General features: G+C 42.8%; 1 protein-coding gene across 1 annotated transcript in view; it reads left to right on the top strand.

Annotated features, from left to right (window-relative positions):
• The window catches only part of cacna1a (calcium voltage-gated channel subunit alpha1 A), a 145,595-nt gene extending 129,801 nt beyond the window's left edge, over positions 1-15,794 (top strand). The window contains exons 44-50 of the mRNA XM_022764397.1: positions 510-645; positions 2,197-2,310; positions 6,143-6,160; positions 6,800-6,835; positions 11,703-11,913; positions 13,854-14,107; positions 14,978-15,794. Of these exons, the coding sequence (XP_022620118.1) occupies positions 510-645; positions 2,197-2,310; positions 6,143-6,160; positions 6,800-6,835; positions 11,703-11,913; positions 13,854-14,107; positions 14,978-15,706 (1,498 nt within the window). The 3' untranslated portion in view covers positions 15,707-15,794. The remainder of the gene's footprint in view (positions 1-509; positions 646-2,196; positions 2,311-6,142; positions 6,161-6,799; positions 6,836-11,702; positions 11,914-13,853; positions 14,108-14,977) is intronic.
• The last annotated feature ends 350 nt before the right edge of the window (positions 15,795-16,144 follow it).

Genomic DNA, 16,144 nt, shown 5'->3' with positions numbered 1-16,144 from the left:
TAGAACATATACAGTGCAGTACAATACATACACAGTCTTATTCATCTTCTTGTGCCAGCTTCCTCTTCTCTCGGCCCTGAGATCCTTTGATGTGTTTCAGTGCCGCTCTCTGTCTTTTCTCCTGTTCTGCGTTTTTCTGTCGCCCCCGTTTCCAAAGGCCTCCTTAGTTTTTGTGCGAGCGTCCGTTACATGGGCAGAGGAAATGCAATTTGGAAATTGTACAAGGGTGAAATTGAGCTGAATTGGCACCGTGTGTGTGTGTGTGTATGTTACTGTGTGAAATCTTCTTGTCGTTTCTCTGACAGTCGAAAAAGAAATTGTCACTTATTCAACAACCATCTGCAGAGAAATTTAACTACTTCATAAACTATGTGACAGTTTGGATTTGATGGTCAAAAATACGTATGAGTAGTAGTTCAGATTTTTTTTTTCCTTGGGGAAAGTCCTGATTTGTAATTCCCTGACTTGTGTGTGTGTGTGTGTGCGTGTGTGTGTGTGCGCGGTGCCAGACCTCCCGAGGGTGGCATGACTGAGAGCCAGTCGTGGGTGACGGCCAAAGCCCAGGAAATGTTCCAAAAGACGGGTAACTGGAGCCCCGACAGACCCTACCCCGACGATCTCCACGACAACCGGCATAACCCCCAGGTATGGTGAATGCACGTACACGCACGTCGACCACCACGGTAACGCACCGATTCAAGCCCCACCGGTCTTTGCGCCCCCGCTCACACACATAAACAGCAGTCAATACGTCGGTATGTCGTCAGACACCGGTGGGACACACTCGGGATGACACTCACTACATATTCACAAAACATTTCATTCACGTAACGGTAAATAATAAAAGGTGGAATGATCCACAACCGGGGTGTAAAAAGAATTTACATATATTTATATTCTTATAGAACTTATTGATACTGTTTACCATAACATTTCCTATATATTTCATATATATATATATACGTTCCTACACCGAACAGCCACTTTTAATGCCCATCTATAATAAAAGGTGAACTAATCGAAACCTGTAGATCTTAATACTCAGTACTATTGAACATGGAGAAGCACGGAGGAGTCACAGTTTAAATATAAAAGCACAACGTTTCTACAGAAAATTAAAGCCAGTGTTGGAAGGCGAGTTTTCCTTTTTCAGGTAAGTATTTTATTTTGAATTATTTTTTTTTCAGTGCTTGGATGATCAGTCAGGATCCATGGGACCTAATGTGTTTCTAATTGGAGTCTCTCCCGATAAAAACATGAGAAATGATCCGACTGATATGGATTGATTTGGAGTAATTTGAGATCTCCTGTTCGAGTGTCCTTGTTGTGAAAAAGACTGAGAACTGTTTGTCCTAAATCCACTCCGTCATCCCTGACACCAACTCCTTGGGAACCTCCAGTGAATTAGTCTTATCTGAAGTGCTGGATGTTGCAGCTGCTGCTGTTGTTCTTCCAGCGGACAAGACTCGAGTGTCTCTCTGTCCTTTTGAAATCTTTTCCTCATTCAAACCTTTTTTTTGTTTTTAGTTTCTTCATCCTTCTTGCTCATCTCCTGTTTTCTCACATGTTCCTGTTCCTTGATTTTTTTTAATTTTTAATTTTTATTTTTTCCCCTGTTCACTCTTCAACCTCCTCTTGAGTCAGTGGCTTGGAGTTGGTAGATGTGTTTTATGATGTACACCTTTTCCTCCTCACTGCCCCTTACCTTCGCTTGTCTGTTGGGATGTCCTTACTCCCCAACGCCTCATCTCTCTCTCTTCAACCCCACCACTAACGAACAGACATGTACATGGACTGAGAACAGAACTCTTTGGAAAAGGAAAGGTGGAAATTTGAGATCTTTCCTGCCTTAGTTTTGGATCGTTTGGTTGGTAGTTTGATGCCAAGAAAGGTCCTAATTTTTTTTTTTTATGTGTTAGGGTTTAGTTTTGTGCCACAAATATCAGCCACAGTCTCACAGATGTATCAGGCTGTAAGGTCTTAAAGCTATAAACTGATCAAATCTAATCAATACTCATCTCATCTACATTACCACAGAATTGTGGTCTTTTACACCTTTCTTGATAAACTTTCATTGAATTTATATCTTGCAACCCCCCCCCCCCACCTCAGTTAGCCCCTCCCCCCCGAGTTAGCCGACGAGCCCCCTCCCTCAACAGACAGTGGTCACGCCCCCCTTCTCGTTGTGTTTTACAGACGGTAGAGATGAGGGAGATGGGGCGGGACGGGTACTCCGACACTGAGCCCTATCACCCAATGGATGGGCATGGGCGGACCCTCTCCATGCCCCGCCTCTCGGCAGACAACCAAGTGAGCACCTTCATCCCACCATCATCACCACCACCACCACCACCACCATCACTGTCATTGTCCATCGTTAGACTTGTCAGCAGTGAGGACAGTTGAAGTGAATTGAAAAAGTCTCTGCTTGCATCCGAACCAAAACACCCCACACACTGTTCATGCACAGATACAGCACATTCAAAAAGACATGTATTGATTTGTTTCCTGTGTTTACATATGAATCAATCAATTAGTTTGATTTGGTCTGTCTTTATTCCTTTCTCTATTTTTTATGTCTGATATTTTTCGATATATTTCGAATATGTTGATACACAAATGTTTTATAGTGTTAGTATTATATTAGTATTAATGATTGGTTAAATTATTGGACTTTATAGATTTATATATTTATTGATTTTATTATTTTTTTATTCATAGTTATTAAGAATTTTTTTGTATTTATTTACCAAAGCAGTAACTTTCATCTTTCATCTGTTTTATAGATTTTCATGTGATTATATGATTTTTTTTCTGACTGGGGAACACGGTTTAGGATGCAACATAAGATGCAGAAAAAGCAGGGAGACTTTTGTAAAATCACTTCCCTCTGTCTGGCTTCCCTATTTGTCCCTCCTTCCCTCCCTCTCTTCCACCACCCCTCACTCCCTCACTCTCACCCTCCACTCCTCCCGCTGCCGACCCACCGCCGCTCTGCTCTAAGAAAGCGCCCCCGTTGAGCTTCATGCTAACTTTAGAGCAGCACGTGTGGGTCGGAAAGGCTGGATAAGTGTCCTAGATATGTATACGTATACATATGTATATATATATATATATATATATATATCTAGAAGATCTATATGTATAGAATATAGAATATTTCCTCCCTTCCAACCTTATCCTGCTCCCTCCTCCATTTCCATGAAATCCTTGGTGTGTCTGTCCTGTGTAAACTGTGGCCAGAGTTAGTGTCACTCGTCAGCAATGAAAACCAGACTCATCCAGTGCATCATACGTTTTCTTTTTTTTCATAAGTATTACTGCAACATTTCAGTACAAATACAAGCACACGGAGGCCAAACCGAGCAACTGTCGTATAAAAGTGAAACATACATAAACTGTAGGTTGTTGGTTCATTGACGATTTGTGTGATCACCATTTTACTGCACGATTTGACACTTAACTGAAGCTTTGTGTGTGTGTGTGTGTGTGTGTGTGTGTGTGTGTGAGAGAGAGAGAGAGAGAGAGAGAGAATGTGGGAGAAGTTACAGCAGATGATTTTATGTTTAAATCCCAGCCCAACCTTTCTGTAGAAGTTTAGCACGAGACAGATCTGGACATGAGGCTTTCAGAGCGAGCAGAGACCGGTTCAGAAACAAGCTTTAAATGCAAAATCCTGATCAGGTGCACACTGACTCTGAAACCAGGGTCTAAGGCCCTGTTCACACCTGGCATTAACATCCGTCTCAGGTGATCCCGTCACAAGCGGACAGCTCGAAGTTCAGGTGTTAACGCACCCGAACAGACCACATTCACATCCCGGGTCACGATGAAGGACGGCTTCCTCAACTGAGTCTGACACGTCGCAACACAGTCTCATAATGAGCCGAAAATATTTTACTATTCCTAATGGGTTAAACTTTATTTCATTGAGGAGCTGTGTACGCAATGATTCGCCAGCCCCTACATGCCTCCCCCCCCTCTGTCACGCACACAAACTCATTGAGAATGGCCCCACCTGTCAGATTGGCTAAAAACAACTCATATTTGTTTATTTTCATAGAGCAGAAAAGGGAAATCCGATCACAATTGATCACTGGAGACGCAGGTGGAGACACATTTTAAAGCCAGGTGTGAACTGGGCCTAACGGGATGACGTTTTCGTTTCCGGGTCACATCCGCGAGCGTTAGTCTCGGCATTACTCCAACATGTTCTCCACCTACTGAACACCTCAGTCCCTAAATCACGTGTTTTCTCATTAATAATCTTGTTTACTTTTTTTTATGAAAGAAACAGCAGCTGAAGATGCAGGAAACTTTACCACGAAGCCTCTGGCTGCAGTTACACACACACACAAGCATGGCCATACTCACTGCATCTGTAGTCATGTTGCTCTCACTTTGGTACATTGGTAACTCAGTGTTTCTGTATGAGCAGTAGGAGGATATATAAGAGGACTGTGGTTGTGAGAGGAGAAGGTTTTAGTGTCATTTTTTTAGTCTTAATATTTTTTGTTCCTAACATAGTAAGTCAGAATATTTAGGAGAAAATGTAATGTGTAAACTCTTGCAGCTTGAACTGCTTTGGGCAACGTATCATTAGATAATTAAACATTATTTACATTTACATTAACTTGTCCTCTAATTCAAGCTAATGTTTAGTACTTTACCCTCATATTGTAGTTGTTGTGTCATTTAAACACGACAGAGATGCTTCACTCTCCAAACACTCGCAGACTGCAGTGTAGCTGTGGTTGCACTCTGTCGAGTACATGTGTCTTTTCACACGGGGAGTCGACAGTCCGTTTGTTTTTTCATTTTAAACCAAAAATGAGAAACATCAAATTGCAAAGAAACGGTCCAATTTTTCCTTGTCGAATTGAAGAAGAGTTTGAAGGTAAATATTTCAAAATAAAAGCCAAGAGGACAGAATGGCCAGACAGATAGATAAAGATCTCTTTTTTATTTATTTCTTTGCAGTAAAACATGAAAGATATTTTTTATCCAAAGTGTGTGATGAATTATTTACTTGTGTAGTGTAAATTAATAGCCTAATTGATTAACATGTGGAAATACACTGTGTGGTCCTTCCCAGGTAGTGTTGTCTGAAGTGACCAGCAGAGGTCGCCATGTGCTAAATTATTGTTCACCCTTTCACCTTGTCACCAAATAAGTTAATATTCTACTACAAAAAAAATGCAAAATGAAAATATCAAATATTAAAAAATTACAAAAGAAAAATAACAGATAAATAACATACTGCAGCAATATAGTATGTACAGATAGATATTTATGTTCACTTTTTATAGCTGTTGCTTGTTGTTGGTGGTAGCCGACACAACATCCCCAATGGGACAAATCAATCTGCCAAAGCGGTATTGATTATTATCATATTTGCAGCTTTTGGGTTATTTATTTAAACATTAAGAGCAAAATAACCAGAACTACATGTAATGTAAAGTAGAGTATACAGACAGGGATTCAACACACACAAGACTTCAAAATAAAAAATTTAAATTCATAGATATTCCAGATCTAATCCCAAACTGTGTTGGTTATTTGTTGCTTGTATAATTTTACACTTTTATGGAACAGCCACACTATCCTCTTGGCTTTTATTTTGAAATATTTACCTTCACTTCCGTGACACCTGACTACCTTTCTTCATGCTTCGATTAAAAAAGGAAAAAAAAGAAATTGGATTGTTTCTTCCAATTTGATTTTTTTTTTTCGTTTTTCATTTTTGGTTTAAAATAAGAAAAAACAAACAGTTTAAATTTACACTAATTAAAGTGGACAGTCAGTTCTCTTTAAGTTTGCACAAGCTCCACCCATTTGGCGCTCCACCCTCATTTAAACAAGCACTTCCTCACCTGAGTTTGAACACTGTAGTTGTGAACACTGTCATCTGTCCAAGTCTTGGTTTTAAGATAATTAGACGCTACTTTGAGATAATTACACGTGTTAATATAATTATGACGTAACTGGACATGAAGGAAGGCAGACTGTCGTGGGAGTGTAGAAAATGTCCTGTGTGTGTGTGTGTGGGTGTGTGTGTGGGTGTGGGTGTTGTGTATACAGTATATATGTGTGTGTCTGTACACTGTTACTTATTGTCCTCTAACACTGCTCTGCCTTACAGAGAGTTCATGCTGTTTCGGTAAGTGTGTGTGTGTGTGTGTGTGTGTGTGTGTGTGTGTGTGTGTGTGTGTGTGTGTGTGTGTGTGTGTGTGGGTGCACATGCATCTTACATTGTCCTCTGTCCTCTCTCGCTCGCTGGCACACCCACCTCGCTCTTATGTGTGTGTGCTCTGGTCTTTCTTTTTTAAATTAACTGGGTTCTCTCTCTCTTTCTCCTCTCTGTCCTCCCCTTTATCACACACTCATTTTTCCCTCTTTTTTCCCCCTCTCTTTTATCTTTTTCATCCTTTCTTTTCCTCTCCTCCTTTGTTTTTTATCCTACATCTGTCTCATCCCTCTCCTTCTATTTTTCTCTCCCTTCCCGCCCGAAACACATTTATCTCCTTAAAATAATCCCATTATCCTCCCTCTCATCCTCTTATCTTTCATTGTTTCTCTTTCTTTCTATCCATTTATTCATTTCTGTCTCTTTCGCTGCCTCTGTTCTCCTTCTGTCCCGGCGGCTATGCTACGTCGGGCCTATGCTATGTGCGTGCGTGTGTGTGTATGTGTGCGTGCGTGTGTGTGTGTGCGCGTGTGTGTGTGTGTGTGTATGTGTATATGTGTGTGCTACACTGCTCTGCTCTACGTATCATCTCTGTGTTTGCCTGCTCTGCAGCGGAGGAGACACAGGCCCCGCGGAAATAACCTCAGTGTATGTACACCCCTCTCTCTCTCTCTCTCTCTCGCTCTCTCTCTCTCTCTTAAGTCTTCAGTCTCTCTGTCATTTTTCAAACTGGATCTGCACCAAATTGTAGTTTGCTGGTTGTTTTTACCCGACCTGAGGCACCAGGTGGGTTTGACCTGCAGCGGGACAGTTATGTCAGCTGGGCCAGTCAGTCACTAGATTGACTCTCTGATTGCTTGTCTGTACATTTTTTCAGACACAATTCTCTATCACAAACACTACACCGCCCATCAGGGTTTTCATTATATCAAACTACATTTTGAAACTCTTCATGGACTAGCATTTTTATCAGTAGCCATGAATGTGATGTTTGCATGCCAGTATTGTAACCCTCAGTCACACATTTGTGGGAGACCAATGGCTGCCCAGTCAGCTGTGCGTTTTCAGATAGTAACACACAGAACACAGACGGCATGAGGCAATGATCGAATGCATTTTGCACAAATCAACATCAGACCGTCACCGATCAGCCATAACAATCAAACAGGTGACTGGTTTTAATGTTGTGACTGATCTGTGAATTTTTTTTTCTTTTTCAATCCATGAAACCGTGGAAAACAATTCAAACTACTAATTAAGTCTTAAATGAAATAACCAATGGTTCAGAATCAACTCTTAAAACAGGCCATGGATAAACACCAATCAGACACGACAATAAAAAACACTTAACGCCAAATTTTGAAAAGAACAAATTTGCCTTTTTACGCATATATTCCATATTTTTTTATATGTTGTGCATCTACTTCGAACACATGAAAACACACATGAAACAGCTTGGAAGTTAATTTGCTGCTTTTCTGCAAGAAACCATCTGAGTTGTGTTGATGCAGTGAAACCCCACCCACCCTGGTACTACAAGTATATTAAATCAACTGGACCCTAATTGTCAGTATTCAGATCTAGCTTGATTACCTCTCCCTCTATCTGTCCTCTTTGAGCTCTCTCTCTCTCTCTCTCTCTCTCTCTCTCTCTCTCTCTCTCGTGTCTGCTCGTGTTGCGGTCACTCTGCTTTCCATTGTTTGTCCTCTGTGACGACTTTCCCTGGAGTTCTGCTTGTACGCAGTATGTGTGCGCGCGTGTGTGTGCGTGCGTGCGTGTTACATGTGTGTTTTAGTCCGTTGCATCGCTGCAGACTGGGTCAACAGTGTATGACAAAAGCATGGACTGGCCTGATGTGCGACTGTTGGCCTGTGCAGGGGACTGGGCAGCGTGCCGGCATGTCATTAGTGGTGCATGACGTGGACGCGGAGCTGAGTCTCGCTGTGATGATGTGATGGAGAGGAGGTGGCGTGTACCCACACAGGGGGGGGGGGGTTGCTTTAGCCAAACGCAGTCATTCAGGAGCCTGAGAGGTGGAGAAACAAGCCGAGTGGAGCGCTCATCAACTGGCTGTGTCATGTTCAACTCTTCTGTCTGTCTTCAGTTGGATGACATCACTGTTTGTCACTTTTCAGTGTTTGTTCATGTCAAATATGTCAAAAATTATTTGTTAATGCAGCCAACACACAAGTCTCCAGGATCATTGATGTTACTGTTATTTTATGAATGTCTAAGTCTTTTATTCCTGTTTAATATTTAATCAATCAATCAGACTTTCATTGTATAGCACTAAACATAAAGTGATAAACATAAAGTAATTAAATAGTAACACAGAGGACATGTGTAGTAAAACTTTAAAGAAAAGGCAGGGTATTAAAAAAAACAAGTAAAGATGAAATAATAAAATGCTAAAAGAGAGGAGATGTTTGGAAGAGAATAAAACCAGAAATAAAAGTAGAAATAAAATAAATAACAAGAAATAAAAGGAGGGCGTTAAAAGGAAATCAGTCCAGAAAATAATAATAAAATATAAGGACATATCAGTGAAGCGCCTTAGAATGTAAAAATAAATAGACAGATGAGTAAATAAAATAAATCTTATCTCCAAATAAGCTTGATATATACTTATACATAAAACTCTGTCTGGAAAAGTAGTGCATTAATGCTATTAGTATTAACATGAGCAGAAGAAGTAGCACGAGCAATATCATAACTACTTTCTTGCTTCCTTCTTTTGTTATTTAACTTGTTTAAATTGTCTGTTCTTTCGCTTTGAGATGAATTTCTTGGGTAAAAGTTTCTATATAATTAAAATCTTATATCAGAGTCACACAACAGACTGAAAACATCCTAACAACACTGAGTTCAGAGGTCAGCACCAGTATAATGAGTGAATCTAAAACATGTTGTCTTTGCTCTCTCTAGAGCCCAAACAATACAACGGAGAACAGGCAGGAGTTTTCTTAAAATCATTATCATTGATATTTAACTTTATCTGTTCACAGGTTACAGTAAATGGAGGCGGGAGACTCGTTGTCAACGTTAATGTTGAAAAGAAACATACATGTGTCATTCCAAAATAGACACCCAGAAAATGTGAAAAGAAACACATCCTTTTCAAACGTGTGTGTGTGTGTGTGTGTGTGTGTGTGTGTGCGCGCGTGCGTGTGTGTGTGTGTGTGTGTGTGTGTGTGTGAGTTTGAATTAGGTGTGTGTACATGTGTAGTACATGTGCTGCCGGCTACCCACAGGGCGTGCATGGCTTGTGTTAGGCTGCTCAGAGAGTGTACAGACTGCTGTCTGTGTGCAGCTCCTCTCAGGACGGTGACTCCTCTCGTGTTTGCCTGTGTCCGGCCTGCTGCTCGCAGACTGACATGTGCTTGGTCGTCAGGGCGATGTCAATCTTTATGGGGAGGGGGGGCGGGGGTCCAGAGTGTCAGCAAGGTCCAGTCCTGGTCAGAAGAGTCTGATACAAACCCAGCTGGAAAATCACACAAGACCAAGTCCAGAATACACAAAGTAGACTTTAAAGGTCCCATATTTTACACTTCTCCTGTGTTTTATTTGAAGTGTTGATCCATAAGAAGATATACTTGTGAAACCATATCTATGTAGTTTTACGTCACCTCTCTTAGGCTTCTCTCTGGAGCTCTACTAACAACAGCCAATCAGAAGAGAAGAGGCTCTGAGCCTCTCTTCTGATTGGCTGACTGTTTTCTGAGTGATCGAATAAAAATAAAGCAGATTTCAGCTAAAACACTCAGAGAAACCAAATCCTACAAGGCTTGGACAGTGGGTTCAGGTGGGCGGGGCTGGGAGTGTATAATTGTGACATCACAAAGTTACAGAAGTCCTGATGGGTCGTTTTAAGGCTCAGTTTCTGAATACAGACTGCAGCGTTTCTCTGTGGACTGAGCACTTTAAAACTTTCACATTAGTAATATTGAACCTAAACCTGCTTTATAATCAAAACAACACATGGACATCTACCTTTATACTATATGGGACCTTTAACTGGAGCCAGTTCTATTATACACGCAAACACTCTAAATAGCAAGTACACTACTTTCATGTATTAAATTTCTGTACACATACACACACGGTCAAATACATTTATATAGAATATACAGAATAGGAAGTTACTGTAACTTTTCTTTTTTTTTACTTGCTCCCCAGAATATCCTGTTGATTCTACATTTTAGCACCTTTACTATTTTAAAAGCCAACAAGGCCAACAGTGAATATCTCTAACATATCACTAATGTCACCTAATCATCATGATTAGAGACTCTTCATCAATTCAGGTCATGATCCTGATTTTAAATCAGAAGATATTAACATGAAAGGAATAATCAGTTCTGTAGGATTTTCCTGTTGGGTTCTCGCAGAGCATTTTGACCAGGCTCTAAGGTTATTGAATGTCAGTTTAACTTTTTTTATCCATATGGCTGCCATATTTGATTTACGTCATACTCTGTGTTGGGAAATGGTACATACATGAGACATAAATGACCAACGCAAGAAGTCTTTAGACAGAAATGTATTAATATTCTATAAATTTGGCGTTTTTGTGATGAGTGGAGTAAGAGATTAAATAACGACAAATATCTAAATGAATTAATTAAGGTTTTTTTCTTGTGCTTGTAGAATTTACATAGGGAAACGTGTGTGTACAGATATATGTGCGTTGTAAGATTAACAATGCCAGAACTGATCTGATGATGTTGCAACTTTGGCATCGACAAACAACCTGGCTCCCCAACCTGAGTTTGGCTCTAACTGAAATATGGCTGCCGATGGGTAAAAAGTCCAGTAGGCTCCTTGTGCATGTGAGGCATGGTCTCTACAGCCCTCCTTCATGCTTGCTCTGTCTTCTCTGCCCCTTTCTTCTCTCGCTGTCAGTTCCCTGTTTATCTGTTTCATTCCTCCATGTTTTGGTGGAGAAGCATGTGCTTGTAAAAAGACCAAGACGTCAGGGACTTCAGGTGCTATAGGTCAAGCTATGTAAATGCAAATACCATAAGCTGATAGCTCAGAGACCATCTTAGTGTTTTGCTTCAGTTCAGATGGGTGCAGGTTGCCACACGGGACAACACAACAGACAGTGTTCATGTTTTTTTTTTTAATTACAATACATGCAACCTGTAAAAAAACCTGAATTGTCCAAGTGTGGTTAACCACCACCCACCTAAACCTAAACCAGTCATTTGGTCCTGCTGTTTGACCCAAGTCAGATATCGTCATTCAATAGGCAAATATACTGACAGTCAAACATACTGTCTGCAGCTCTGTAGCTGTGTCTCACGCTCAGTAAAAGTCAACAAAGTGAGTTTTGAGAGAGGATGCATTAAATCTCACTGTTTTTCTCCTTTGTGTTTCTCTCTCCCCCACTATTTTTTTTTATCTCTTTTCTCATTTTCTCCTCATCTTTTCACTTCCTCTCCTCCCTTACGTTCTCTGTCTGTCCTTATCCCTGTCTGTACTTCCTTCTCTGCTCTCTCCTTCCTTCTCACAGACCATCACCGACACCAGTCCGATGCGTCGCTCCACCTCCAGCCTGGTCCACGGGCGCACGGGCCGGGGCGTGAGGCTGGACGACTACTCCCTGGAGAGGGTGGTGTCCGAGGAGGGGAGGCACGGAGGAGGACGCAGGCACAGGGACAGGAGTCATCGCACCTCGCAGCGCTCCCTGACCAGATACACCGATGCAGACACGGGTGAGCCACTCAGAGCCGTCATTTTACATGCAGATAGGTGGTGTGTCTGTAGGACAATGAGACCAGAGTAACATTTAAAACAACTATTGGATGGATCGCTGTGAAGGAAAATACTGTTAGCTTGCTAACTGTGGATTTATTTACATGCTAGTGTTTAAATTAGCGTGAAAAATTACATAATGTGACACTCACACTGAGCGCAGTTGCTAATGCTAAACATCATAGTTATCTTGTTAGCATTTTAACATGCTAGCCTTTGTATTATCATGTGATATTTTACTGTGTCTGCTATAATGTTCTTTGACAGTAGCACTGGGGTCATAAAAGTTAGAGATTATTCAAGCAGAGCACAAGTTCCTGCTAAGTTCTTCTTCTCCTACTAAATCTGCACAAACTGCACAAAACATTGACTAATAAGAAATGCCAACTGCCCAAAAACTGCAGTTCCTCGAATGACCACATGGGGCTTGCTCCAAAAGCGAGTCAATCCCTTCAGACTCCCGTGTTAAAATGTCCAACTTTAGTAACAGTTTGGGTTTCTTTAACTGATTTCCTCCTTCATGACAACTGCATGTATATATTATTTATAGCCCCACCTCTTTGCCCGTTTTTGGATTAGCCGAGAGTTAGGCGGAGTCAGGCCACATACATCTTTATATACGGACAGACTATTATGTGAGTTTGACTAATGTATCACAGCCATAACTTCCCTGATTTTACAGTGAACACACTGGCATTAGACATGTAGTGATGATGAAATGTCGCAGTGTCTTTAACATGGACACAGCTGCGGTGTGCAGGGCTGCCTCGGAGCTTGGTCAAGCTCCAACTCAGTGGCGGTTGTTGAGGTAATTAAGAGCGATCTGTACAATTACTGAGGTACGAGAGAAGACTTGTCGTCACATTCACTAAATTTTATGCAAGTGAGTCTTGGCACAAAGAAGCCCTTGAAAAGAACATTGTGCAAGCAGATAGCTCACTTCATCACTCATTTGCGTGTGCAAATTGCATGCTTCAGCTGTAAAACTAATCCAACAAGGCTGCCACAGTTAAACTCTAAATCCCCTTTATAATTGGAGAGCTCTCTAATCTGATCGAGAGTCCTCTTCTCCGCTTCCCAGGCCCCGTAGTGAAGATGACGTTTTAACTTACTTACTCCTTGCTCTACATTTAACTGCACCTGTGTAGTGGAGTTTTGCTATAGGCCTTTATTTTTTGACTGGACCAGCCAGTGACTGACTGACTGACTGACTGACTGACTGGGTGACTGAGTGAAGAAGTTGCACCACTGGTCAGCCAAGTGTTGGACGTTTCCAATTGGCTGTTGTTCTTTCAAAATGGCTTGACTCAAACATTTTTTATCACATCATTAGAGGGCTTTTACAACAGATCCACAACAGTTTTCATTTTCTTTATTTCTTTTAAAAAAAAGGAAAAAACAAAAGCACATAGGGAAAAATCTAGCGACTTTTTGGACAAACCTTCACTACGTTCTGTGGAAGAGAGTCGTCAGTACCGTCTGTACATATGTGAGCGCAGACAGTAGGAGAAAGGCAAACAGATAAAGAGCAAAAACAGCTAACACTAGGATGAATGCTAATAAGACGCAGTGACATCATGGATATGCTAGTTAGCACATTACATGATCAAGCGACATTTAGCGACTAACAGGCTTTAGCTGCTTTCCACTGAAATTATTATTTACAGTGGTTCCACAACAGTTTTCAACTATGTCCTCAATTTCACATATTGACCAAACTCGGCCCGCACTAGTCTTGTTTCTTTCTTCTTCTGTTTTTAATGTAAATGTCTTTTGCTTCTGCTGCTTGTTGTAGCTCGATTTCACTTAAATTACTTTCGACTTCAATCTTTTATCCACTCCACTAACTTGCAGGAGATGTAGTAATCTTCATTTTTGAGTTACTTTGCCTTTACAAATGTAAACTGAGACTACTCCTTGCTAGGGCTGGGCACAGACCTCAGCACCACCACACAGTCAGGTGACCTTCCGCCCAAGGAGCGCGAGCGGGACCGCGGCCGGACCAAGGACCGCCGTCACCATCACCACCACCACCATCACCACAGCTCCATGGACAAGGAGCGCTACGGGCCCGACCGTCACGACTACCCTCACAGGCACCCCCACGACCGCCACTGGTCCCGGTCACCCAGCGAGGGGCCTGACGGACGAGGTCACAGACAGGTGGGCTCCAAAGGCACCAAGATTAACGCCAAGAGTCATAAAATATTTGGGGCAGTTTCCCAATACTGCCCCACTCTGTTTTTCCCTCTTCTGTCTTGTTAAGTTCCACGTTTGTAGAATATATGAAGCTTTTTACTCGACACAGGTTGGACAAGAGCCCGAGTAGCCTTGAAGATGTTCTGTACTGTCATTATAGATACTTCAGTGCTGATGATGGTACTTCACGTTGTACCTAATTATATTATACTCAGTCTGTCACTATAGGTTAGGCTTTTGTGGGTATCATCACTATTGATAAAATCAAATGAGCTGTGTTTGTCATTGATCTGGATTTTATACGTTTTGATCCGAGCGCACCTGAGTGAATTACTTGGTTCATTATTTCTGAAGTGATCCTTCTCCCACCCGAGCAGCTGTTCTATTATCCAGTAACAGTTCACACATGTTTATTTCACATACACTTACTTATGGATATCAATCTCTCTTTTTTGTTGTGTTATGCTTTTTTCTTTGTCACTGTTTCTCTCTCTGTCCATTTTTCTTCAATGTGACATGTGGCTTCTTGGTGTCAATTTTTTGCCTCATCACTGCGTTTTTGAATGATTTTCAATGGTGTTTATCTATCTATCTTTCTATCAATCTATCTATCTATCAATCTATCAATCTATCTACCTATCTATCTATCTATCTATCTATTTATCTATCTATCTATCTATCTATCTATCTATCTATCTATCTATTTATCTATCTATCTATCTATCTATCTATCTATCTATCTATCTATCTCACCACCACCACTCTGCTCTATGCTGGTCTCTGTTGTTGTTGTTGTGGTGCGTTTTGATTTTCCTTGTTTACATTTTGCTGTAGGGCAGTAGTTCGGTGAGCGGCAGCCCGGTCCCCTCCACCTCGGGGACCAGCACTCCACGGAGAGGTCGTCGCCAGCTGCCCCAGACCCCTGCTGTCCCCCGTCCACATGTCACCTACTCCCCCGCCGTTCGCAAGCCCAGCTACGGCCCCCCGGGGCCGGGCCGTCTGCGCTCGCCCTCCCCCCGACACTTCTCCCCACCAGATCACGACAGAGGCTACCACCACCGGCCCCCGTCACGCCATGCCTCTCCCCACCACGGGGGCTCCTCATCCCGGCACGGTTCGCCACGCTCCCCTAGGCACCAGTCCCCACGCTCGCCCCTCCACGGCTCACCTAGGTCCCCTCACCGAGGCCGCTGGAGCGGGCCTCCGCCTGGTGACAGCCTGGAGGGCGACGGGCCCTTCTACGAGCATGATTACGAGTACGAGCGGCACCACGAGCCGCCTGCCTACGAGCAAAGCCTCTCCCATGGCAACCCACACCCACATGGGGGAAACCCTCACCCACACCCACGCTCACCTAGGACTGCCCGCCATGGGCCCCCTCCGCCCCCTCACCCGCATCCACGTAGGGTACCCAATGGCTACCGCTCATCCTCACCTTCCCCGCATCGACGGGGACCACCGGGGGCACCCCCCCACCCGCACCACCGTCCCCCCCATGCCAGAGGGCCCCGCAAGGGCCTGCATGAACCTTATAGTGAGACGGACGAAGATGACTGGTGCTAGCGACCATGAGGAGCGAGGGATAAGGGCAGGACAGGAGAAGAAGAACAGCAGCCTCCGGTGCTCTGGCCTTGGATATGTAGACTTTTAATAAAGCAGTGGTGGCGGAAATGATGGGGGGGGTCGGACGCCCTCAAAACCCTCTACCTTCACCCCTCGGACTCTAAATGAGAGGAAGGGGCAGAGGGGAGGGGGTGATGGTGCTGCAATAGCCTTTTACACATTTTGTGTAAGACTCAAATCAGTGACAGAGCAGCACATGGATAAAATGAAAAAGAGACAGCTAAGATAAGGAAGGCACGCCCCGGGCACAGTTTACCTCTGCCTCTCTCTCAGTCTCAGAACTACACTTCCCAGAATTCTCTGCTTGACCAGGAAGGCCAGGCTGCAGGAGGAAGAGAGAGGTGTGGGAACAGGAAAACAAGGAAGGAGCATGTTGCT

Source organism: Seriola dumerili, unplaced genomic scaffold, assembly GCF_002260705.1.
Source record: "Seriola dumerili isolate Sdu_G_001 unplaced genomic scaffold, Sdu_1.0 BDQW01000538.1, whole genome shotgun sequence".
NCBI lineage: Eukaryota > Metazoa > Chordata > Actinopteri > Carangiformes > Carangidae > Seriola > Seriola dumerili.
Note: the sequence above shows the minus strand (reverse complement) of the source record. Positions and strands in the feature narration are given on the sequence as shown.